Raw genomic sequence first — 19,765 nt, forward strand, 5'->3', positions numbered from 1 at the left:
CCTGCCTTGACCCTAATGTCCCATTAACCACAGGCAACCAGTTTAAAACTCTTAGTTATTTTTTCCTGGTAATTACCTCATTCTAAATAGTAGGCAGATCGTGCTCTTCTGATAGATTAAATGTAAGATTACGTACATATTGACTTCTTAATGTAGTAGATAAAGATTAGGCTCTCATAATAGCCTATTTTCCTCTTCCTAAAATATTTATATTTTGGCAAAATTAATCTTCATTACTTTCATGTAAAGAACAAGTATATAGTGTTCACTGCCGAGCCAGGAAGCATACAGGTATCTCCCTGCTTTTCAAAAATTCACATGAAGCTGCTTTACTTTTATGAAAGACCTACATTATACTTGTTCTTACCAACCAAAAGAAATCTATAAAAGATTTTCACTTTTATAAAAAGTGAAAAGCAGAAATAGTGTTCAGTATTTTTTTGCAGCTAACAGTTGTAGAAGATTTGCACACTCTGGGTGGTGAGAGCAGCCCCCGCCAGCTCCTTCCCCAGAACTATATTCAGCATCTCAGCATCAGGCTATCACAGTTATGAACTCTGTGAGCATCTGTGTATCTCAGTTTATTTTCTCAGTTTACTTTCTCAATTTATTTTGCATGTCCATGAGCAAGATGTGTTTTAATAACAGATTTTGCGGGGTGGGGGGGTCTTGGAATGCACAAAAAATTCTCTATATAACTTAATGGTAAGTGCTCTTCACTTTACAACATTTCGGCCTATGAAAGATATCATAAGATTGTTCTACTTTCTGTTAGCAGGGGAGACATACTGTGATTTCATTTCATAGAGTTAATGATTACTTCATTGCTTTTCTAGTTGCTTCTCTTTGACTCTGAGTCTTTGATCTTCTAAAAACTCTGTAGAATGAAACACCTCTGGCAGCGCTCTCTAGAACGGTTGCTCACCACGGCTACAACACAGAGGTGGTTCTGAACACCAACAGGGAATTCTCTTCAACCCTACTGTGTGTTGGATCCTCCTGTATCTTGGATCCTGTCTCATCTCTCTTAGTGTACTCCTTCATTTTAGTGAAGTCCTTTTTCAAGTGGTTTCCTGAGAAAAGATGCATGTGCATATTCTGAAAACAGCTTTATTCTAAGCTCATACTCCGCTGACCATGAATACTTGATTGGAAATCGTTTCCACTTAGAACATGTAAGATTTTCATCATTCATTATTTCTTCTTTTTTTGTTGTTGTTGTTTCATGTAAGTACGCTCGTGGAGCCTAACACAGGGCTTAAACTCATGACCCTGAGATCAAGACCTGAACTGAGATCAAGAGTTGGACATTTAACTGACTGAGCCACCCATGTGTCCCTATCATTCATTGTATTTGTATCTGAAGTATTTTCTTCAATAATTTCTCATTTACTGTTTTCTTTTTCTTCCTGGAATTTCTGAGTCAGAAGTTAGACATCTTGGATTTATTGTTTGTCTTCTTTTTTTTTTCCTTTCACATTGTCTACCACTTTGTGTTTTAGGTTTTTTCCCCAACCCTTTTACTGAATTTTAAAAATTTTTTGTTCTTTTTTAAAAATTTCACAAGCTCGGGACGCCTGGGTAGCTCAGTTGGTTAAGCCGCTGCCTTCAGCTCAGGTCATGATCCCAGCGTCCTGGGATCGAGTCCCACATCGGGCTCCTTGCTCCGCAGGGAGCCTGCTTCTCCCTCTGCCTCTGCCTTCCACTCTGTCTGCCTGTGCTCGCTCTCGCTCGCTCTCTCTCTGACAAATAAATAAATAAAATCTTAAAAAAAAAAAAAAAGTGGCAATTGGAGCACCACTAGCGAAAAAAAAAAAAATTCTCAAGCTCTTTTATTCTCAGAATTGTCCCATTTTTATAGCATCCTTTTATTATTATTGATGCATTTTTCCTTTTTTATTCAAATATATTAATTTTAATTTCCCTGAAAATTTTTTCTGCTACCTGCAATGTCTCTCTTTCCTTCAAGTTTATTTTTTCTGTTTCACTCTTACTTTCTGTTTAGAAAGGTCTGGGAATTCTTTGTTGTCTTCGTATATACATAAAAACTCTGAGTGTTTGGGTGCCATTTACCCACTAGTAAGTTTCACTGCGGGACAGTTAGATTATTAATTAGCTTTTTTATTAGGGACTCCCAAATGTCAGTGTTTGTACAACTTTTCACTTGGGTAGTTTGTTTTCTCCTTAGTCGGATCCTCCAAGATACATTTAAGAGTAAGGTCAAGGTCTCACCATTCAATAAGCAAACTAAATCCTCTTACTTTCAGTACCATGTCTCATATTTATTCTTCTTTGTACCAAGTCCCAAGGCAGACTTCCCTTATTTAATTCTCTAAAGACTGTACCTTCCACCTCCTACAGATCAAGGAAGGGGACTTAAAGATCTACTTTAAGACTTTCTGTTTTTAGTCCCTAGCTTTTGAGGTACCTGATACCTCAATTCCTGAGCCCTTCTGGTACTCCGCACTGCAAAGAGGATTGTTTCTTGCCAGCTCTCCCACTAGAGGGAGTTATGCTTCACCTTTCTCCCCACTGCTGAGTCACTTACCATTCTTCCATATCCTTTCTGCCTTTATATATTGTGCTTGTGGCTATGTGCATCACCTGTTTCTATTTTGTATTTCCATTTCTTGTTCTTGTTGTTTTAGTGGGATTTTTTAAAAGAAAGAGGAGGCCATCTTGAGATCAGATGTCACCTTTAAATTTTAAATTCATTTTCAGCCTATTGTTTTTGCTTGTACTTTTATAATAGCAAAAGTTAATATAACCTAAATATCCAGCAACAGCATAATTTTATAATCTCTCTCAAGTTGATTTTTATTCCATAAGAAACTGTAAAAACTGAGAATATATACATAAGCAAAAAACCAGAAAACATCTATAACCATTCCCAATAACCACTGTTTGGTATATTTCTTTGGTGTATATCCTTTTGAATTCTTTTTTATGTATATAGAAACATATCCTTTTTTTACCAAAAATGAGGTGATAATTTTTGTAACTTACCATAATTTACCTAAGAAATCCACAAACTTTTAGATACTCATTGTCTTTTACTTCAACCTTGTATTACGGGATAGTATTCTATATTATAAACTGTCCAGAATAATAATAATGAGCTGAAGCTGAAATAAAAATTAAAATGAGAAAAAGTCAGGTAAATGTAATAAAAATTCTGACAAAAATGAATCAGAATATTTTAAAACATATATCCTTGTGCAGCCAGAAATTACTGACTTGACAAAAAGTGACCAATGTTTTTGTTTCCAAGTTTACCTTGGGCCAAATTAGTTTTTAGCCACTTAGATCTAGTTCTTTGATTTAAAAGAGGCCTTATGGCTTACCCTCGAGCCTCCCCTTTAGCAGTGTATCACAAGGCCTGCTGACTTTTTTGAGTTCATGTTGTTATGATCAAGTGATTTCTTGAGTCAATGGTATGCTTGGAAGCTTACCATGATTTCAGCATCTGTTGCAAAGAAAACTCAGTCTGTCTTCTATTCTGGCCACTCCACAACCCTTAGAATGGGAACTATGTCCGTGCTAGACTTGAAAGTGAGAGCTGTAGGTCATTCTTCTGTTTCCCTCTTGCACATGGGCTTTTGAAGACTCATATTATTTTCTAACCTACTGCTTTTACAGAATTTCATTTTTCAGCCATTGGAAGAATGGTACCATAGGGGTATGGTTAAATGATTGTTCAGGGAAAAGTTAAAATTTTTTGGTAGAATTTATCAAATCAAGATGAAGACATTAATATTTTGTGCTTTAAAGCAAGCTTTTTAGTTTCTTACCAGTTAGTGAAAGTGGGCCTCTGTAATTCTTAACACTGTATCCCTTCATCATCATAGATTATGGCTAATACCTAGTTCTTCCAAATCAGATTTAATTTTTTACTTCATTTTGTATTTTTAAGATTATAGGATTTTTATTTAACCTTTGATTATGTATAATTTATTTCATCTAACCTAAGAACTCATCAACTGAAAGATATATCACTATTTTGTTACTATGAAGAAATATAAAAAACACTGCCAATTAAACTATCATATGCCAATGAGTGTGATGCATCTCAAGTTCAGAGATGTTCATTTTTTTAAGTGGGCTGTTTAGAATAAAATATGGTGTATTTGTTCTCACTTATAATTGAAAATATTTTAAGTAATAAATGTAGTTATTTAACAAATATATATTAGATACCCACTTACAACTACTGCTGCCTGGAATTTTGGAATCTCCTGTAGAGTATTGAAACAACACAAGAGTTTTTTGGTGGTTTTTTTGTTTTTTTCAAAGGCCTTTTACAGTTTTTTTAACAACTCCAGCATCTTTAACAGCTCTTCTGTTATTCAGCTTACCTCCCTCTACTCTAATCCTCTATTCCTGAGGGAGAATTTAGGATTAGCTACTCTTCTACAGAAAGTGTAGTAAAATACATGATCAGGTGATTCCCTTGGGAATTACTGAGCTGGTAAGTAAGAGTTGTAGGCTAAAAATTCTGACCTGAGCCTCTGGATAGGAATAGTGCTGATGTGTAAGCAAAGCTTACTACCGGTCAGCTGAGACGAGGAGGAATTTGAAGGAAAGCTTATGAATATCTTGAAATGACTATTTTCCTATCCTTTTGGGTGGTGAAAAAAGAAGAGCAGATCCCAGACAGCTGCAGGCGAATGCCTGAAGACGAAAGCAAGTCAGTGCCCCAGCCCAAACTCGTGACTGCAGTAAAGCAGTCAAGAACAAACTAACAGGGGCACTTGGGTGGCTCAGTGGGTTAAAGCCTCTGCCTTTGGCTCAGGTCATGATCCCAGGGTCCTGGGATCGGGACCCACATCGGGCTCTCTGCTCAGCGGGGACCCCTCTCTTTCTGCCTGCCACTCCGCCTACTTGTGACCTCTCTCTCTGTCAGATAAATAAATAAAATCTTAAAAAAAAACTAAAAACTAACTAACAGACTCACGAATCACAGAACTGTACCCCTGAAACTAATAACATGCTATATGTTAATAATAATGATCTGTGTAAAACATCACTAATTATATCCTGGAGGGTTAAAATAAAAAGATACCAAAATTTAAAAAACAAAGAATAAACTAATAGAGGTGAAACCTGGGTGTTCCTACTGAAAGTGTTAGCAGGTGTATGTTGTAGCTTATTTAGATAGGGGAAAACGCAATTGGGAGAGGAGAATTTTGTCTTGTTTAGGGACAGTAGAATTTTATAGGAATTTTAAAAATCTCCACCCAAAGAATTGCCAGTCTTTCAGTTCAGCTGGCCTAGCTAATACGGTTTTTGGGTTCTGTGGTTCAGAAAGAAAAATAATTTCACCTCTAATGTACCAGAGAATGGGATTGGACACAGGCCTTCAGACTGGTAGCTGCAAAGTTAAGGACAGCACAGCCTGAAGTCTTAAGGGTCACTCTTCAGGTCGAGATTTGGGCTAGTAACTGGGCTACACTGGCAAAATCCACCCAAATCTAGAAGTTGGCTAATGAAAACATGTATGATTAGATGTGGGATTAGCTGAATTTAGAGCCAGGACAACTGAGAAATATTTGCTCTAAACTCTTCCTTGTAAAGAGTTTAGTTTCTTCTTTGGTTTCTATATATAACATCTATATATTGACCCTTGAACAACGTGGAAATTAGGGATACTAACCCACTCAACCCCTTGCAGTCCAAAATACACACACAACTTTTGATTACCTCAAAACTTAACTACTAGTAGCCTACTGTTGACCAGAAGGAAGACTTACCAGTATCATAAATAGTGATTAACATGGGTTTTGTGTTGTATGTATCATATATTACATTCTTTTTTTTTAAAGATTTTTTTTAGTATTTTTTTTATTTGTTAGAGAGAGAGAGACACAGGCAGAGAGAGAAGCAGGCTCCCCGCTGAGCAAGGAGCCCAATGCAGGACTTGATCCCAGGACACTGGGATCATGAACTGAGCCAAAGGCAGGCACTTAACCAACTGAGCCACCCAGGTGCCCCTATATACTGCATTCTTACAATAAATTAGGCTAGAGAAAAGAAAATGTTATTAAGAAAATCAAAAAGAAGGAAAAATACATTTATAATACTATATTTAAAAAGAAAGAAGGCATAAGTGAATTTGTGTGGTTTAAACCTATGTTGTTCAAGGGTCAACTATATAAAGTCGTTTTTATTTTTTTCCCTTTATTAATTTTTTAATTCTTACAGTTAACTTACAGTGTTATGTTAGTTTCAAATATATAGCATATATATAATACGTATGCAATAATTTAACAATTTTATACATTATTCAGTGCTCGTCACAATAACTGTACTTTTTTTTTTTTGAAAGATTTTATTTATTTATTTGACAGGCAGAGATTACAAGTAGGCAGAGAGGCAGGCAGAGAGAGAGGAGGAAGCAGGCTCCCCGCAGAGCAGAGAGCCCGATGCGGGGCTCGATCCCAGGACTCTGGGACTATGACCCGAGCCGAAGGCAGAGGCTTTAACCCACTGAGCCTCCCAGGTGCCCCATATACTCTTAATTCCCATCATCTACCTCCCTTTGGTAACGGCCCATTTTGTTCTATATATAAGATCTGTTTTGTTGTCTCCATTTTTCTTTGTGTGTTTTGTTTCTTAAATTCCACATATGAATGAAATCATTGGTATTTGTCTTTCTTTAGCTGACATTTCACTACCATTATGTCCTCTATATCCATGTTGTTGCAAATGGCAAGATTTTGTTCTTTTTTAAAATTCTTTTTTATGTCTGAGTAATATGCCATTATGGATATATTATATATATAAATATCTTTTTTTCTTTTTTGAATATGTATTTAAATTCTAGTTAACATATAGTATAATATTGGTTTCAGGTGTAGAATTCAGTGATTTGTCACTTACATACAACACTCAGCACTCATCACAATTGCCTTCCTAAATGCCCATCATCCATTTGGACCATCCCCGACCCACCTTCCCTTCATCAACTCTAAGTTTGTTCTCTGTCATTAAGAGTCTCTTATGCTTTGTATCCCTCTCTTTTTTTTCCCTTTCTGTATGTTCATCTCTTTTGTGTCTTAAATTCCACACGAGTGAAATCATCTGGTGTTTATTTTTCTCTGACTTATTTTGCTTAGCATAATACTCTAGTTCCATCCATATTGTTGCAAATGGCAAGATTTCATTCTTTTTGATGGCTGAATAATAATATTCCATTACATAGATCTATGGATATAGATATATAAAGATGTAGATATAGATAGATACATATATGCCACAAGGCCACATCTTTATCCATTCATCGGTCGATGGACATTTGGGTTCTTTCCATAGTTTGCCTATTGTGGATATTGCTGCTAAAGCATTGCATGCATGTAACCCTTGCCACTCTGTATTTTTGTATCCTGTGGATAAGTATCTAGTAGTGTAATTGCTGGCTGTTAGGGTAGTTCCATTTTTAACTTTTTTGAAGAACCTTGGTACTGTTTTCCAGAGTGGCTACACCAGCTTGCATTCCCAGTGGTGTCTTCACATCCTGTATTATTAGCCATTGTTGTTTCCTGTGTTTAATTTTAGCCATTCTCACAAGTGTGAGGTGGTATCTAATGGTTTTTATTAGTATTTTCCTGATGCTGAGTGATGTGGAGCATCTTCTCATGTGTCTGTTGGCCATCTGGATGTCTTTGGAGAAATGTCTGTTCACGTTCTTTGCCCATTTCTTAACTGGATTATTTGTTTTTTGGGTGTTGAGTTTGATAAGTTCTTTATAGATTTTGGGTGCTAACCTTTTATCAGATATGTCATTTGCAAATATCCTCTCCCATTCCACAGGCTGCCTTTTAGTTCTGCTGACTGTTTCTTTTGCCATACAGAAGCTTTTTATCCTTGATGAAGTCCCAGTAGTTCATTTAAGCTTTTGTTTCCCTTGCCTTTGGAGATGTGTCTGTAAGAAGTTGCTGTGACTCAGTCCGTTGTGCCACTGCCTTTGGCTCAGGTCATGAACCAAGGGGCCTGGGATTGAGTCCTGCATTGGGCTCCTTCCTCAGTAGAGAGCCTGCTTCTCTCCGCTTCTGCCTGCCACTCTGCCTGCTTGTGTGCTCTCTTTCTCTCTCTCTCTCTGACAAATAAATAATCTTAAAAAAACAAAAAAAAGGTTGCTGTGGCTGAGGTCAAGGAGAATGCTGCCTATGTTCTTCTCTAGGATTTTGATGGTTTTCTGTCTCACATTGAGGTCTTTCATCCATTTTGAAGTTGTTTTTGTGTGTGGTGTAATAAAGTGGTCCAGTTTCATTCTTCTGCATGTTAGTATTCACAACACTGTTTTTGAAGAGATTGTCTTTTTTCCATTGGACGTTCTTTCCTGCTTTGTCGAAGATTAGTTGACCACAGAGTTGAGGGTCCATTTTTGGGTTACATATACTGTTCCACTGATCTTTATGTCAGATTTTGTGCCAGTACCATACTGTCTTCATGATGACAGCTTTGTAATATAGCTTGAAGTCTGGAATCATGATGCCTCCAGCTTTGCTTTTCTTTTTAGGATTGCTTTGGCTATTTAGGGTTTTTCTGGTTCCATACAAATTTTAAGATTGTTCTGGTTCTGTAAAAAATGTTGGTGTTATTTTGATAGAGATTGCATTGAATATGTGGGTTGCTTTGGGTAGCACAGACATTTTAACGATATTTGTTCTTCCAATTCATGAGCATGGAATGTTTTCCCATTTCTTTGTGTCCTTTTCAGTTACTTTCATAAGTGTTCTGTATTTTCAGAGTACAGATTTTTACCTCTTTGGTTAGGTTTTGGGTGCAGTTGTGAATTTTTTTTATTTTTTTTGAAATCTTCCTTGATTTCTTTTTCTGATGCTTCATTATTGGTGTATAGAAATGAAGCAGACTCTGCATTGATTTTTATTGCTGTGACTTTGCTGAATTTTCCTGTATCAGTTCTAAATTTTTTGTAGTCTTTCAGGTTTTCTACGTAAAAGTATAACATTGTCTGCAAATAGTAAAAGTTTAACTTCTTTCTTGCTGTTTGGATACCTTTTATTTCTTTTTGTTGTCTGATTGTGGTGGCTAAGATTTCCAGTACTATGTTAAATAGTAATGGTGAGAGTGGACATCCTTGTCTTGTTTCTGACCATAGATGAAAACCTCTCAGTTTTTCCCCATTGAGGATGATACTAGCTGTGGGTCTTTCATATATGTTCCTTCTATACCTACTTTGTTGAGGGTTTTTTATCAAGAATGGATGCTGTATTTGTCACATACCTTTTTTCTGCATCTGTTGAAGGGATCATATGGTTCTTATCCTTTCTTTTATTAATGTGTATCACATTGATGATTTGTGGATATTTACCCACCCCTGCAGCCCAGGAATAAATCCCATTTGGTCATGGTGAATAAGCCTTTTAATGTACTGTTGGATTCAATTTGCTAGTATCTTGTTGAGAATTTTCATCCGTGTTCATCAGGGATATTGACCTGTAGTTGTCGTTTTTAGTGGGTACTCTGTCTGGTTTTGGGATTAAGGTAGTGCTGGTCTCATAAAATGAGTTTGAAAGTTTTCCTTCCATTTCTATTTTTTGGAACACTTTCAGAAGAATAGGTATTAATTCTTCTTTAAATGCCTAGTAGAAAGCCCCTGGGAAGCCATCTGTCCCTGGACTCCTGTTTGTTGGGAGATTTTTTTTTTTTTAAGATTTTTATTTGTTTGAGAGTGAGAGAGAGAGAGAAAAGAGAGTGAGCATGAGTGAGGAGAAGGGCAGAAGGAGAGGGAGAGGCAGGCTCCCCACTGAGCAGGGACACCCCTTCGGGCTCGATCCCAGGATGCTGGGATCACAGCTGAGCTGAAGGCAGACACTTGTACCCAGGCGCCCCTTGTTCTGATTACTGATTCAGTTTAGTTACTGGTTATAGATCTGTTCAAATTTCCTATTTCCTCTTATTTCAGTTTTGGTAGTTTGTATGTTCCTAGGAATTTGTCCATTTCTTCCAGATTGCCCAGTTCTTTGGCATATAATTTTTCATAATATTTCCTATAATTGTTTGTGTTTCTGTGATGTTGTTTGTGATCTCTTTCATTCAAGATTTTATTTGGGATCATTCTCTTTTCTTTTTGTTAAGTCTAAGTGGGGGCTTATCAATTTTATTAACTCTTCAAAGAACCAGTTTCCTTCATCTATTCTGCAGGTTTTTTTGTTTGTTTCTTTGTTTGCTTCAATATTGACTATTCTCTAATTTTATTATTTCCTTTCTTCTGTCGGCTTTAGGTTTTATTTGCTGTTCCTTTTGTAAGGTTAGGTTGTGTATTTGAGACTTCTCTTGCTTTTTGAAACAGGCCTGTATTGCAGTATATTTCCCTCTTAGAACCTCCCTTGCTGCATTTCAAAGGTTTTGGACTGTCATGTTTTCATTTTCATTTGCTTCCATGTATTTTTTTTTAAAGATTTCATTTATTTATTTGACAGAGAGAGGCACAGCGAGAGAGGGAACACAGTCAGGGGGAGTGGGAGAGGGAGAAGCAGGCTTCCTACCGAGCAGGGAGCCCAATGCAGTGCTCGACCCCAGGACCCTGGGATCATGACCTGAGCCGAAGGCAGACGCTCGATGACCAAGCCACCAAGGCACCCCTGCTTCCATGTATTTTTTAAAATACCTTCTTTAATTTCCTAGTTAATCCATTCATTCTTTAGTAGGATGTTCTTTAACCTACATGTATTTGTGGTCGGTCCAAATTTTTTCTTGTGGTTGACTTCAAGTTTCATAACATTGTGGTGAGAAACGATGCATGGTATGATCTCAATCTTCTTGTACTGGATGAGGCCTGATTTATGACCCAGTGTGTGATCTGTCTTGGAGAATGTTCCATGTGCACTCAAAAAGAATGTGTATTCTGCTGCTTTGGGATGGAATGTTCTGAATGTATCTGTTAAGTCCATCTGGTCCAGTGTGTCATTTGAATCATTCAAAGCCCTTGTTTCCTTGTTGATCTTCTGCTTAGATGATCTATCCATTCCTGTGAGTGGGGTGTTAAAATGTCTCTTACTATTACTTATTATTATCAATGAGTTTCTTTATGTTTGTTATTCACTGATTTATATTTGGGTACTCCCAAGTGGGGGGCATAAACATTTATAGTTGTTAGATCTTCTTGTTGGATAGACATCTTTGTTGATACAGTGCCTTCCTTCAACTTTTGTTACAGTCTTTGGTTTAAACTTTAGTTTGTACTCTGGCTTCCTTTTGATGTCCATTAACATGGTAGATAGTTCTCTATCCCCTCACTTTCAATGTGCGGGTGTCTTTAGATCTAAAATGAGTTTCTTCTCCCTCTCACTCATTCTCTCTCTCAAATAAGTAAATAAAATCATTTAAAAAGGGGGGGGGGCACCTGGGTGGCTCAGTTGGTTAAGCATCTGCCTTCAGTTCAGGTCATTATCCCAGGGTCTTAGGATCACGTCCACACCAGGCTCAGCCGGGGAGTCTGCTTCTCCCTCTGCCCCTCCTCCCTGCTTGTGGTCTCTCACTCACTAACTGTCTCTCTTTTTTAAATAGATAAATAAAATCTTTAAAAAATATATAAATAAATTAAACGATTCTCTTACAGGTAGCATATGGATGGGTCTTATTTTTTTATTCATATCTATTACTCCTGTTAAATAAATAAATCTTTTTTTATAAAAAGGTAGATCCTGTTTTCCCTAAAGCTGAAGCTTTGCAGCACTATGTGATGAGTAGACTTGGTGCCTGTAAGGGGTCCATGTTGGTCTTCTGGAGTGGGACCTGCTGTGCTGATTCTCAGTCCAACTTGCCCTAGTGGAGATGCACTGGCAGGGCCGTGAGGCGGTGGGGGAGCGTGGTGTAAGCTGCTTTAGTCGCCACTGGGTGGCACTGTGTTGCTCACTGAAGTGAGTCAGCGCTAATGGGCAGGAGAGAAAATCACTGTGCCAGGCTCTCTCTCCTGGAGCAGGGAGGTCGCACCAGCACTCTTGAGGAAGTGCTCATGAGCACATGATGAGCAAACCATCACCCCTCTTGTGTCCCCCGCTTCTGTCAGATCCCTGCCTTCACCCTATTTGTGTCTAAGCTGTCTGCATACTGGGCAGCACAGTACTCCTGTGTTTTATCTCAGGCACACGGCTCTGTTTCAGAACTCCAAATTTTAGGGATCCACATGGCACAGACCCACGCTGATCCTCTTGGGGAAGGTCTCACCTCGCTGGCTGGTGCTGGTTTGTCCCAGAAAAGTAGTCACACACCGCACGGTGGTTTATGGTAAAGTGCAGCTAAAAGCCAGCACCAAGGCTTGTTGCCCTCAGCTGGTGTCTCTGTTTCTATTAGGGAACATGGACACACATCGCTGACAGTACTTCTTCTGTCTCCAGAAAGGCTCTGCCACCATTCCCAGATGCAATCCAAAAAGAGGAGTTCTTTCTACCCACGTGACCCAGCGGATGCTCAGACCACTCTGCCCACTCCCAGGTCTCCACCCTCCTTTCCTACCAGAGCAGCACTAAACCCCCCCAGGCACAGCCCCATCCATGGCACAGTCTTCTAAAACTTCAGACTTGGCGCTCTGCTGATTATAAAAACTAGCAATAGTCATCCCCTCTCCTTTTCCCAATCACTGATTTTGGGCAATAGTATTTTTTGTGCAGTCCCCTGCCTGCTGCTTCGCTCGCTCTCTCTTCTCACTCCTCTCCCCATGATCAGGACTCCCCCCTCCCCTCTGTAGCACCCCCAGCTTTTCTCTCTCCCAAATCAACTCTCCACAGCCCTTACCTTCTGTGAAGTGGCTGTTTTTCTACCTGTAGATGTGCATTTTGTGCTCTCAGTCCTCAGATCAATTTCTTGGGCACTCAGAATGATCGGATATTTTTCTAGCCGTGTTCAAGGGATGAGGCAAGCTCAGGGTCCCCCAATCCTCCACCATTTTAACTCCTAAATATATGCATTTATAAATATCTATACACACACCCCCCCATATCTTCTTTATCCATTCATCTAGTTTTTAAAAGATTTTATTTATTTGAGATAGAACAGAGAGAGAGTGAGAGAAAGTGAGGCAGGCTCCCCTCTGTGTGGGGCGCCCTGTGCGCCTGGGATCATGCCCTGAGCCATTTCACCGACTGAGCCACCACGCACCCCTACCCATTCATCTGTTGACAGACGCTTGGGTTTTAGAAAGTCATCTTTAAAACATCAGCTCTGTGCGAATTTGTGGTTAAGGAACAAAGCTGAGTTCTCCTTGACTAAAACAGAGAATGGAGCAGCTCTGTGTGGGGGTGAGACTCTGTGTTGGGCTGTCTGTCCGAATGAGCTGAGAGGGAGAGGCAGAGCTGTGGAAATGAAAGTATGTGTAACCATCTGTAGATGCAGCTGCTTCCTGTCTTCTCATCTGAAATATCTCCTTCAGATCTCAGAATCGAAATAGCCATCTACTGCTTTTATCAGCATGGCTCAGGTATAGTTTCTAAAGTATGCTAAGTCTGAGTTGTTTTTAATCCTTTGTGATCTTTTTCTGATTAGCCTTTCCCCCTTTAAAATGTTCCCGAGGCCTATCTTTTTTTCCCCAGTTTTATTGAGATATCATTGACATCTCAGTTCTGTCTTAATCTGGCTTCTGGAAGCTTCAGTTTACCTCTGATCCTTGTTCTTTTTCAGGGCTTGTAGTAGAATGCCAACAAGAACGATCACAGATTAAAAATAAAGAAATAGCTTTGCGTGTGTTGAGAGCTAGACTCTACCAGCAGATTATTGAGAAAGACAAGTGTCAGCAACAAAGTACTAGAAAACTGCAGGTAAGGCTTACACAGTGTGGTACCTCTGTGGGACACCTGGTTGGTTCAGTGAGAAGAGCATGTGACTCTTGATTCCAGGATTGGGAATTCGAGTCCCATGTTGGGTGTAGAGATTTCTTAAAATAAAAATAATAATACCTCTGCACAAAAGCCATCATTTTCTGTAGAAAATGTAGCATTTGTTCTTGATCAAATGGGACTATCTTATAGCATAGAGAAACACACTTATTTGTAAATAACCAGTAATTTCATGCAGGTAGACTGATTATAGCTAAATTTGGATGTGCCAGTTTGCAAATGAATCAATGAGATATGCATAAACTCAGGATTATCTCCCAGCTTTTCCCTTCAATGTTTATCATGCCTGTTTTGAGAGGAGGTTAGGTTAAAAGATAAAATAATTCCCTGGAAATTAAGGGACTTTGAGATTTTTTTATTTAAAAACCTATACTCTTTTATTAAAACCCTATGGGATCAAAAGTAAGTGGCACTGTAAAAAACTGGTAATCATGATCGTTACTGATAGGATGTGGGGACAGGAGTAGAAGAGAGATTTATGTCCGCTATATACTTTTATACTTTCTGAATTTTGTACTTCATAAATGTGTAGTATTATTTATTCAAATATGTAGGTACATGTTAAGCAAAATGAATAAATGTCACTGTTTTAAGTAAACAGATTATAGGATTTTAAATCCTAAAAAATGTAAAGTTGGTCTTTGAGAAAGGTTGGAAGAGAAAGTGGAATATCTGCTTTTGTGTTGTTCGTTGGTGGGTATGCTACACAAAATTTGCAAGACTTTGTGGCCTTTCAGGACAATGAATTATATAAACTTAACCATTAATTATTCTTTTAGGCAAGATGTCCTGCTCTCACACTTTTGCCCTTCAGGCTCTCCTTACCCACTTTCTAACTTCCAAGTAGCAAAAGTGATGGGATTAATGGACTATTAATCCTTTTGTAATCCTAGATTGTTGTCCTGCATCAGTATATACATTTGCAGAGAGGAATGCCCATTAACAAACCATTGCTTCTTAGCACATAAGTGGTAACATAAACACTAAGAATTCCCCATCAGTGACATTTGAATTAATAAAAGACATTGGGATTCACTTGCTATTTGGCATTTTAGTACCAGATGTTTCACACAGTAATTTTAAAAATAAGTAATTCAGGATTGGCCTGGTGTAAGTTGTGTGTGTTTCTGTGTCCTCTTCAGAAATTTCTGGTTTCAAGCACCAGAAAAGACCTCCATGTCTCCCAATTATCTTATCCATCTGTGTGAAACTTTTTAGTAGGTATTCCTAATGCTTAGAGAAGTTTTTGCTTCAACTAATATATATAGTAGCTTTTATAAGGAAGGCATTATGTCAGGTTCTCAACCCTGGTTCCATTTATCTCCTGAAGAGCTTTGATATCCCCTAGGCCCCAGTGCCCAAGAGTCTGACATAATTGATTTGGGTGGGAGCCTGGGCATTAATACGGTACTTTGGGGTAGTAGTTTCTATACCTGGCTGGTTGCAGAATGGATGGCCTGAAGAATGTTCTAAAAATCCATAATCCCTGCTTTGTTATATCTGAGATTAGACTTTAAAGTCTTTAATTTTAAAAAATTCTCCTGATGGTCAGCCATATTTAATTTAGTGTCATATCATTTGCCTGAGGAGCAAAGAAAGTTAAGTTACAGAAATGTCTTTTTTTAGTCTTAAGAAGTGAAAGTGAGGGACGCCTCACTGTTGGTTAAGCATCTGCCTTTGGCTTAGGTCAGGATCCTAGGGTACCGGGATAGAGTCCCACATCAGGCTCCTTGCTCAGTGGGGAGCCTGCTTTTCTCCCTCTCCTGCTCCCCTTGCTTGTGTGCATGCTCTCTCTCTCTCTGACAAATTAATAAATCTTTTTTTTTCTTTTATGTGAAAGTGAGTGAGAGAAGGTGTGCTGGTGATGTAGTAGAGATGAGATTGAAATACAAATAACCATAGCCTAAGGCAGACTGTAGTGTGCTCTGAAGAAAATCAAGTGTAAGGGGTTTCAAAGGAGCACATTAATCTATCTCGGGTGTTGCTAGCTGGAAAGGGGGATGATAGAGTGTGTGGGAAGGACATCCCTTGAGATGATATTTTAGCTGAGTAAACAGGCATGCCCATAATTTTGATATGGTATAGTAAGTGGCATGATAGTGGTTCACATAATTTTCAGAAATAATGTTGGGAAAAGTTGGCTACATTGTGAAGTGCCTTGAATGCTGAGTTGAATTGTCTCTGCTTAGTAGACAGGAAGAAATGAAAGAAGAAAACTAATCAGAAAGTTGTTTTAGGCAGACTAAGCAGGGCAGTACTTGTAAGCAGAGACTTAGAAGATTCATCAGGTGATTTTTACAGGAAGGAAGGTGAAAAATCATGAGTCCTTGAATGATAGAAATGAAAAGGGCAGATTATAACAGGAGACTCTTAAAATCAGCGGGAATGGGCAGGTAGAGAATATGATGAATTGAAAATGGTTTCTCCCCCAAGCGTCTGTGTCAAAGCTTGGCATGTAGTAAGTGCCTGTGAAATGTTACGTAAGTTGAGGGATGTCAGAGTTTCCCACTGGGAACCAAGGACATGTGGTGGTGCCATTTATAGAAGCCAGGAGGAAGAACTGATTGGGGTGCAAAGATAATTTCGTTTTAAATATTTGGAGTTTAAAGTACTGAAGAAATACTCATTCTTATTCCATAACCTTACAAAGCTGTAGTCTAAGTTCTACCCATTCTTGTTCCTTGTCACTTTGTATAGATGACCTAAAAAAACAAACTGGGTGGCTCAGTCAGTTAAGGGTCTGCCTTCGACTCAGGTCGAAGGGTCCTGGGATCGAGCCCTGCATCAGCTCCCTGCTTAGCAAGATGTCTGTTTCTCCTTCTGTCTCTCTCCCCACCCAGGGCACTCTCACTGTCTCTAATAAAAAATAAAATCTTAAAAAAAAACTGAAGCTGTTATAATAGAAAAGGCATTTATAAGTATGTTTCCCATTGTAATAAAGGCAATTATAAAGTTAAAACATGAATTACTTTTTTGTTGTGGCACAGGTGGGAACAAGAGCCCAGTCAGAGAGAATTCGGACATATAATTTCACCCAGGATAGAGTAACTGACCACAGAATAGCATACGAAGTTCGTGATATTAAGGTAATACAACTTAATATGTTTTATGTACCTTTGCTTTTCAAAGAATGTGTACTCATATTCTACAGAGTTCTATCTAAAATATTATCAAGTAACTTAAAATCATGAAGCCAGTTTAAGGTTGTATCCCCAAGTAGGCAAACATTCATATTAGTTTCTTGGTCAGAAATGGGGTCTTAGTGTCAGTTTGAAACAGGTCTCTTTGAACTCCAGATTCTTTGCTGTGCAATCACAGTGTATTAAGGTATATTCAGTATGCATATATTCATTGTATCAGATTCCTATTGCTGTGTTACAAATTACCACAAAGTTTTTGGCTTAAAGTAATATTTCTTATCTTATGGTTAGCAGGCAGAGCAGAGTTCTCTGCCCTCGGGCCCTAAAGACCACTAGCAGGTTGCTTGCTAAGTGGCCCCTCCGTACGCTTTCTCCCACTTTGAACCTCATGCAGGAATGGCATAAGCCTTTTTAAGGGCTCACTTGTTTAGGTCAGGCCCACGCTGGTAATATGTTGAATGACTCAACATCAACTGATTAATATCCCTTGAGTGATATTCCATCATATTCACAGCTTCTGCTTCCATGTAAGGGAGGGAATTCTGCAAGGTGTGTACACCAGGGGGCATCTTAGAGTTCTGCCTAGCACGATGAATTGTTCTTGAGTTTCAGGAGTTATGATTATGCTGTTGGGGAAAGACCCTGTTAACATGGTTTGAACATTAACCTAACTAAATCCCATTTAGCCAGACCATTGGCATTAATACATTAATGATGAAGTACAGGAAAATTCCCCTTTTGTTTCCCCTGAAGGGGAAAATGAACTGGTTCTCATAAAGGACTATGTACAAAAGGCAAGAGGTAGAAGGTTCTGATATTTTTTTTTCCTTGATGTCATGTGATACCTAGGGCTTCTTTCAGTTGATTCTGTCCCATTCTATACTCAAAAGTAAAGTCCTAATTTTATAAGAGCAATGTCTGTGTTTTTAAAATGTTTAGAAATTTCTGTGTATCTTACACCACTTCCTCTGTCTTTTTAGCAATTTAAGACTGTCTCAAATAGGAAAATAATAGCCTTGTCAAAAAGGAGAAAATATTTGTTAACTTCCCTTTCCTCAGGAAACACACAGTAATAACCAAACATGTTTGGCCATATTGTTCAGATTACACCATATTCTTTCAGTTGTTTTTTCTGGTAGTGGTGATGGTTTTCCCTGAGACGACTGCATTCTTATGACCGGTAATATTTTTTAGACTAGCCCTTAGGTCCTGAGTTAATATTCAGTCTTGAAACAGTGGCAGGTTAAGTGGCTTTTCTAGTTATAAAATATCTGACTTTGGCGTGCATGCTAACATATTATTACTAACTAAACTAACATGCCAGATTTAGAAATAATTAGGGAAATTATATTTGTGTGCTCTCATAATGACTAAGCAGCCCATTGAAAGGGGGAAAAAATCCCCTATTAGTGAAATGGAAAAGTTTGGTAATGTCATAAAAAAAAATGTAGTAAAACATTAAAATCTGTATGAAGGACAATAAAGAGACTCGTTGGAGTGAATAACTTTGGAACAGAATAGTTATAGATGAGGCAGGAAAAGGGATAAGGGCCTTAACCCCAGAGGCAACAGCCACAGGTCAGAGTGGAAGGAGTGGACAGGGAAGAAAGTGGATGTCTGTGGGACTCCGCTCAGCTCAGCTGAGGTCTTAGAGCCTGAGGTCTCCCTACTCCATTTACATAGTTCGTGATGAAGCTGCTCTGCTCTTACAGGATCATGATCCTGACTCAAGACAATAATTGGTTTGTTTGGGGAGGAAATCTGAAAGAGCCCCCACCAATGAGTTAGTTCCTTCCGAGCATTTTTAAACCGGAGACAAAGAGAGCCATTCTCGGCTGAAACTGAAATATGTAAAACGGATAAGAGGTTAGAAGCCACATTTCCAAGCCATGAGGAGAAGGCAGTGTTCAGGGGGAGATGAAGCTGATATTGAAAGGATCAAAAATAGAACTGAATGGAAAGAATCTTGTTGATATCAGTCCTCACATTCATTTATTCCTGTGGCCAGCTTCATTCCCAGGGCGGTGGCAGTAGCCTTTCCATTTCTATCCTTGGGTTCTATGAGATCACCTCATATTCTTAGTGTGGGTTCTGTTGTAGGTAATTTTATTTTTATTTTTACTCATCTAGATCGTAAGTGCAGACTACCCTGTAATCTGTTGTTTTATGTTTTTAGTCTGTTTTTTAAGTCTTTGTGCAGATTCCATAACATCAGCCTATCTGCCCTCTATCTCTCCCTGAACTGAAAATCTCCCCTTGCCCTTTATGCTTGCACATTGTCTCTGTGCCTTACTTCGTCCTCATTCTTTTGACTGAAATGCTCTGCTTGTCTCTATTTGGAGAAAAAAAAAACCTATTCTGTTTTTAAGATCTAATGCAAACTTGTTCTTCCTTCCTAAACTCTTTCCTGATGCTACCTTCTTAAAATTAACCTTGCAGCCCTCACTTGCTTCTTCTTTTTTTTTTTTTTAAGATTTTGTAATTTATTTGACAGAGAGGTCACAAGTAGGCAGAGAGGCAGGCAGAGAGAGAGGGGGGAAACAGGTTCCCCGCTGAGCAGAGCGCCCGATGCAGGCCTCCATCCCAGGACCCTGAAATCATGACCCGAGCTGAAGGCAGAGGCTTAACCCACTGAGCCACCCAGGCTTCCACTTGCTTCTTTTTTAATTTCTTGTGCTGGTTGTGGTGCCTAGCTCTGTCACTAGAAAATGAGCTTCCCCAAGTCCTTCATCTTTGGTCTTTGTATCTCTGGCACTCTGATTATTCCAA

General features: G+C 38.7%; 1 protein-coding gene across 3 annotated transcripts in view; it reads left to right on the forward strand.

Annotated features, from left to right (window-relative positions):
• Window positions 1-19,765, forward strand: part of MTRF1 (mitochondrial translation release factor 1) — a 57,063-nt gene that overhangs the window by 33,360 nt on the left and 3,938 nt on the right. For all 3 annotated transcript variants that reach the window (XM_059378256.1, XM_059378257.1, XM_059378258.1), the window contains exons 8-9: window positions 13,642-13,778; window positions 16,844-16,942. In XM_059378256.1, coding sequence (XP_059234239.1) covers window positions 13,642-13,778; window positions 16,844-16,942 — 236 coding nt within the window. The remainder of the gene's footprint in view (window positions 1-13,641; window positions 13,779-16,843; window positions 16,943-19,765) is intronic.

The sequence above is a fragment of the Mustela nigripes genome, chromosome 15 (genome assembly GCF_022355385.1).
Source record: "Mustela nigripes isolate SB6536 chromosome 15, MUSNIG.SB6536, whole genome shotgun sequence".
NCBI classification, from domain to species: Eukaryota; Metazoa; Chordata; class Mammalia; order Carnivora; family Mustelidae; genus Mustela; species Mustela nigripes.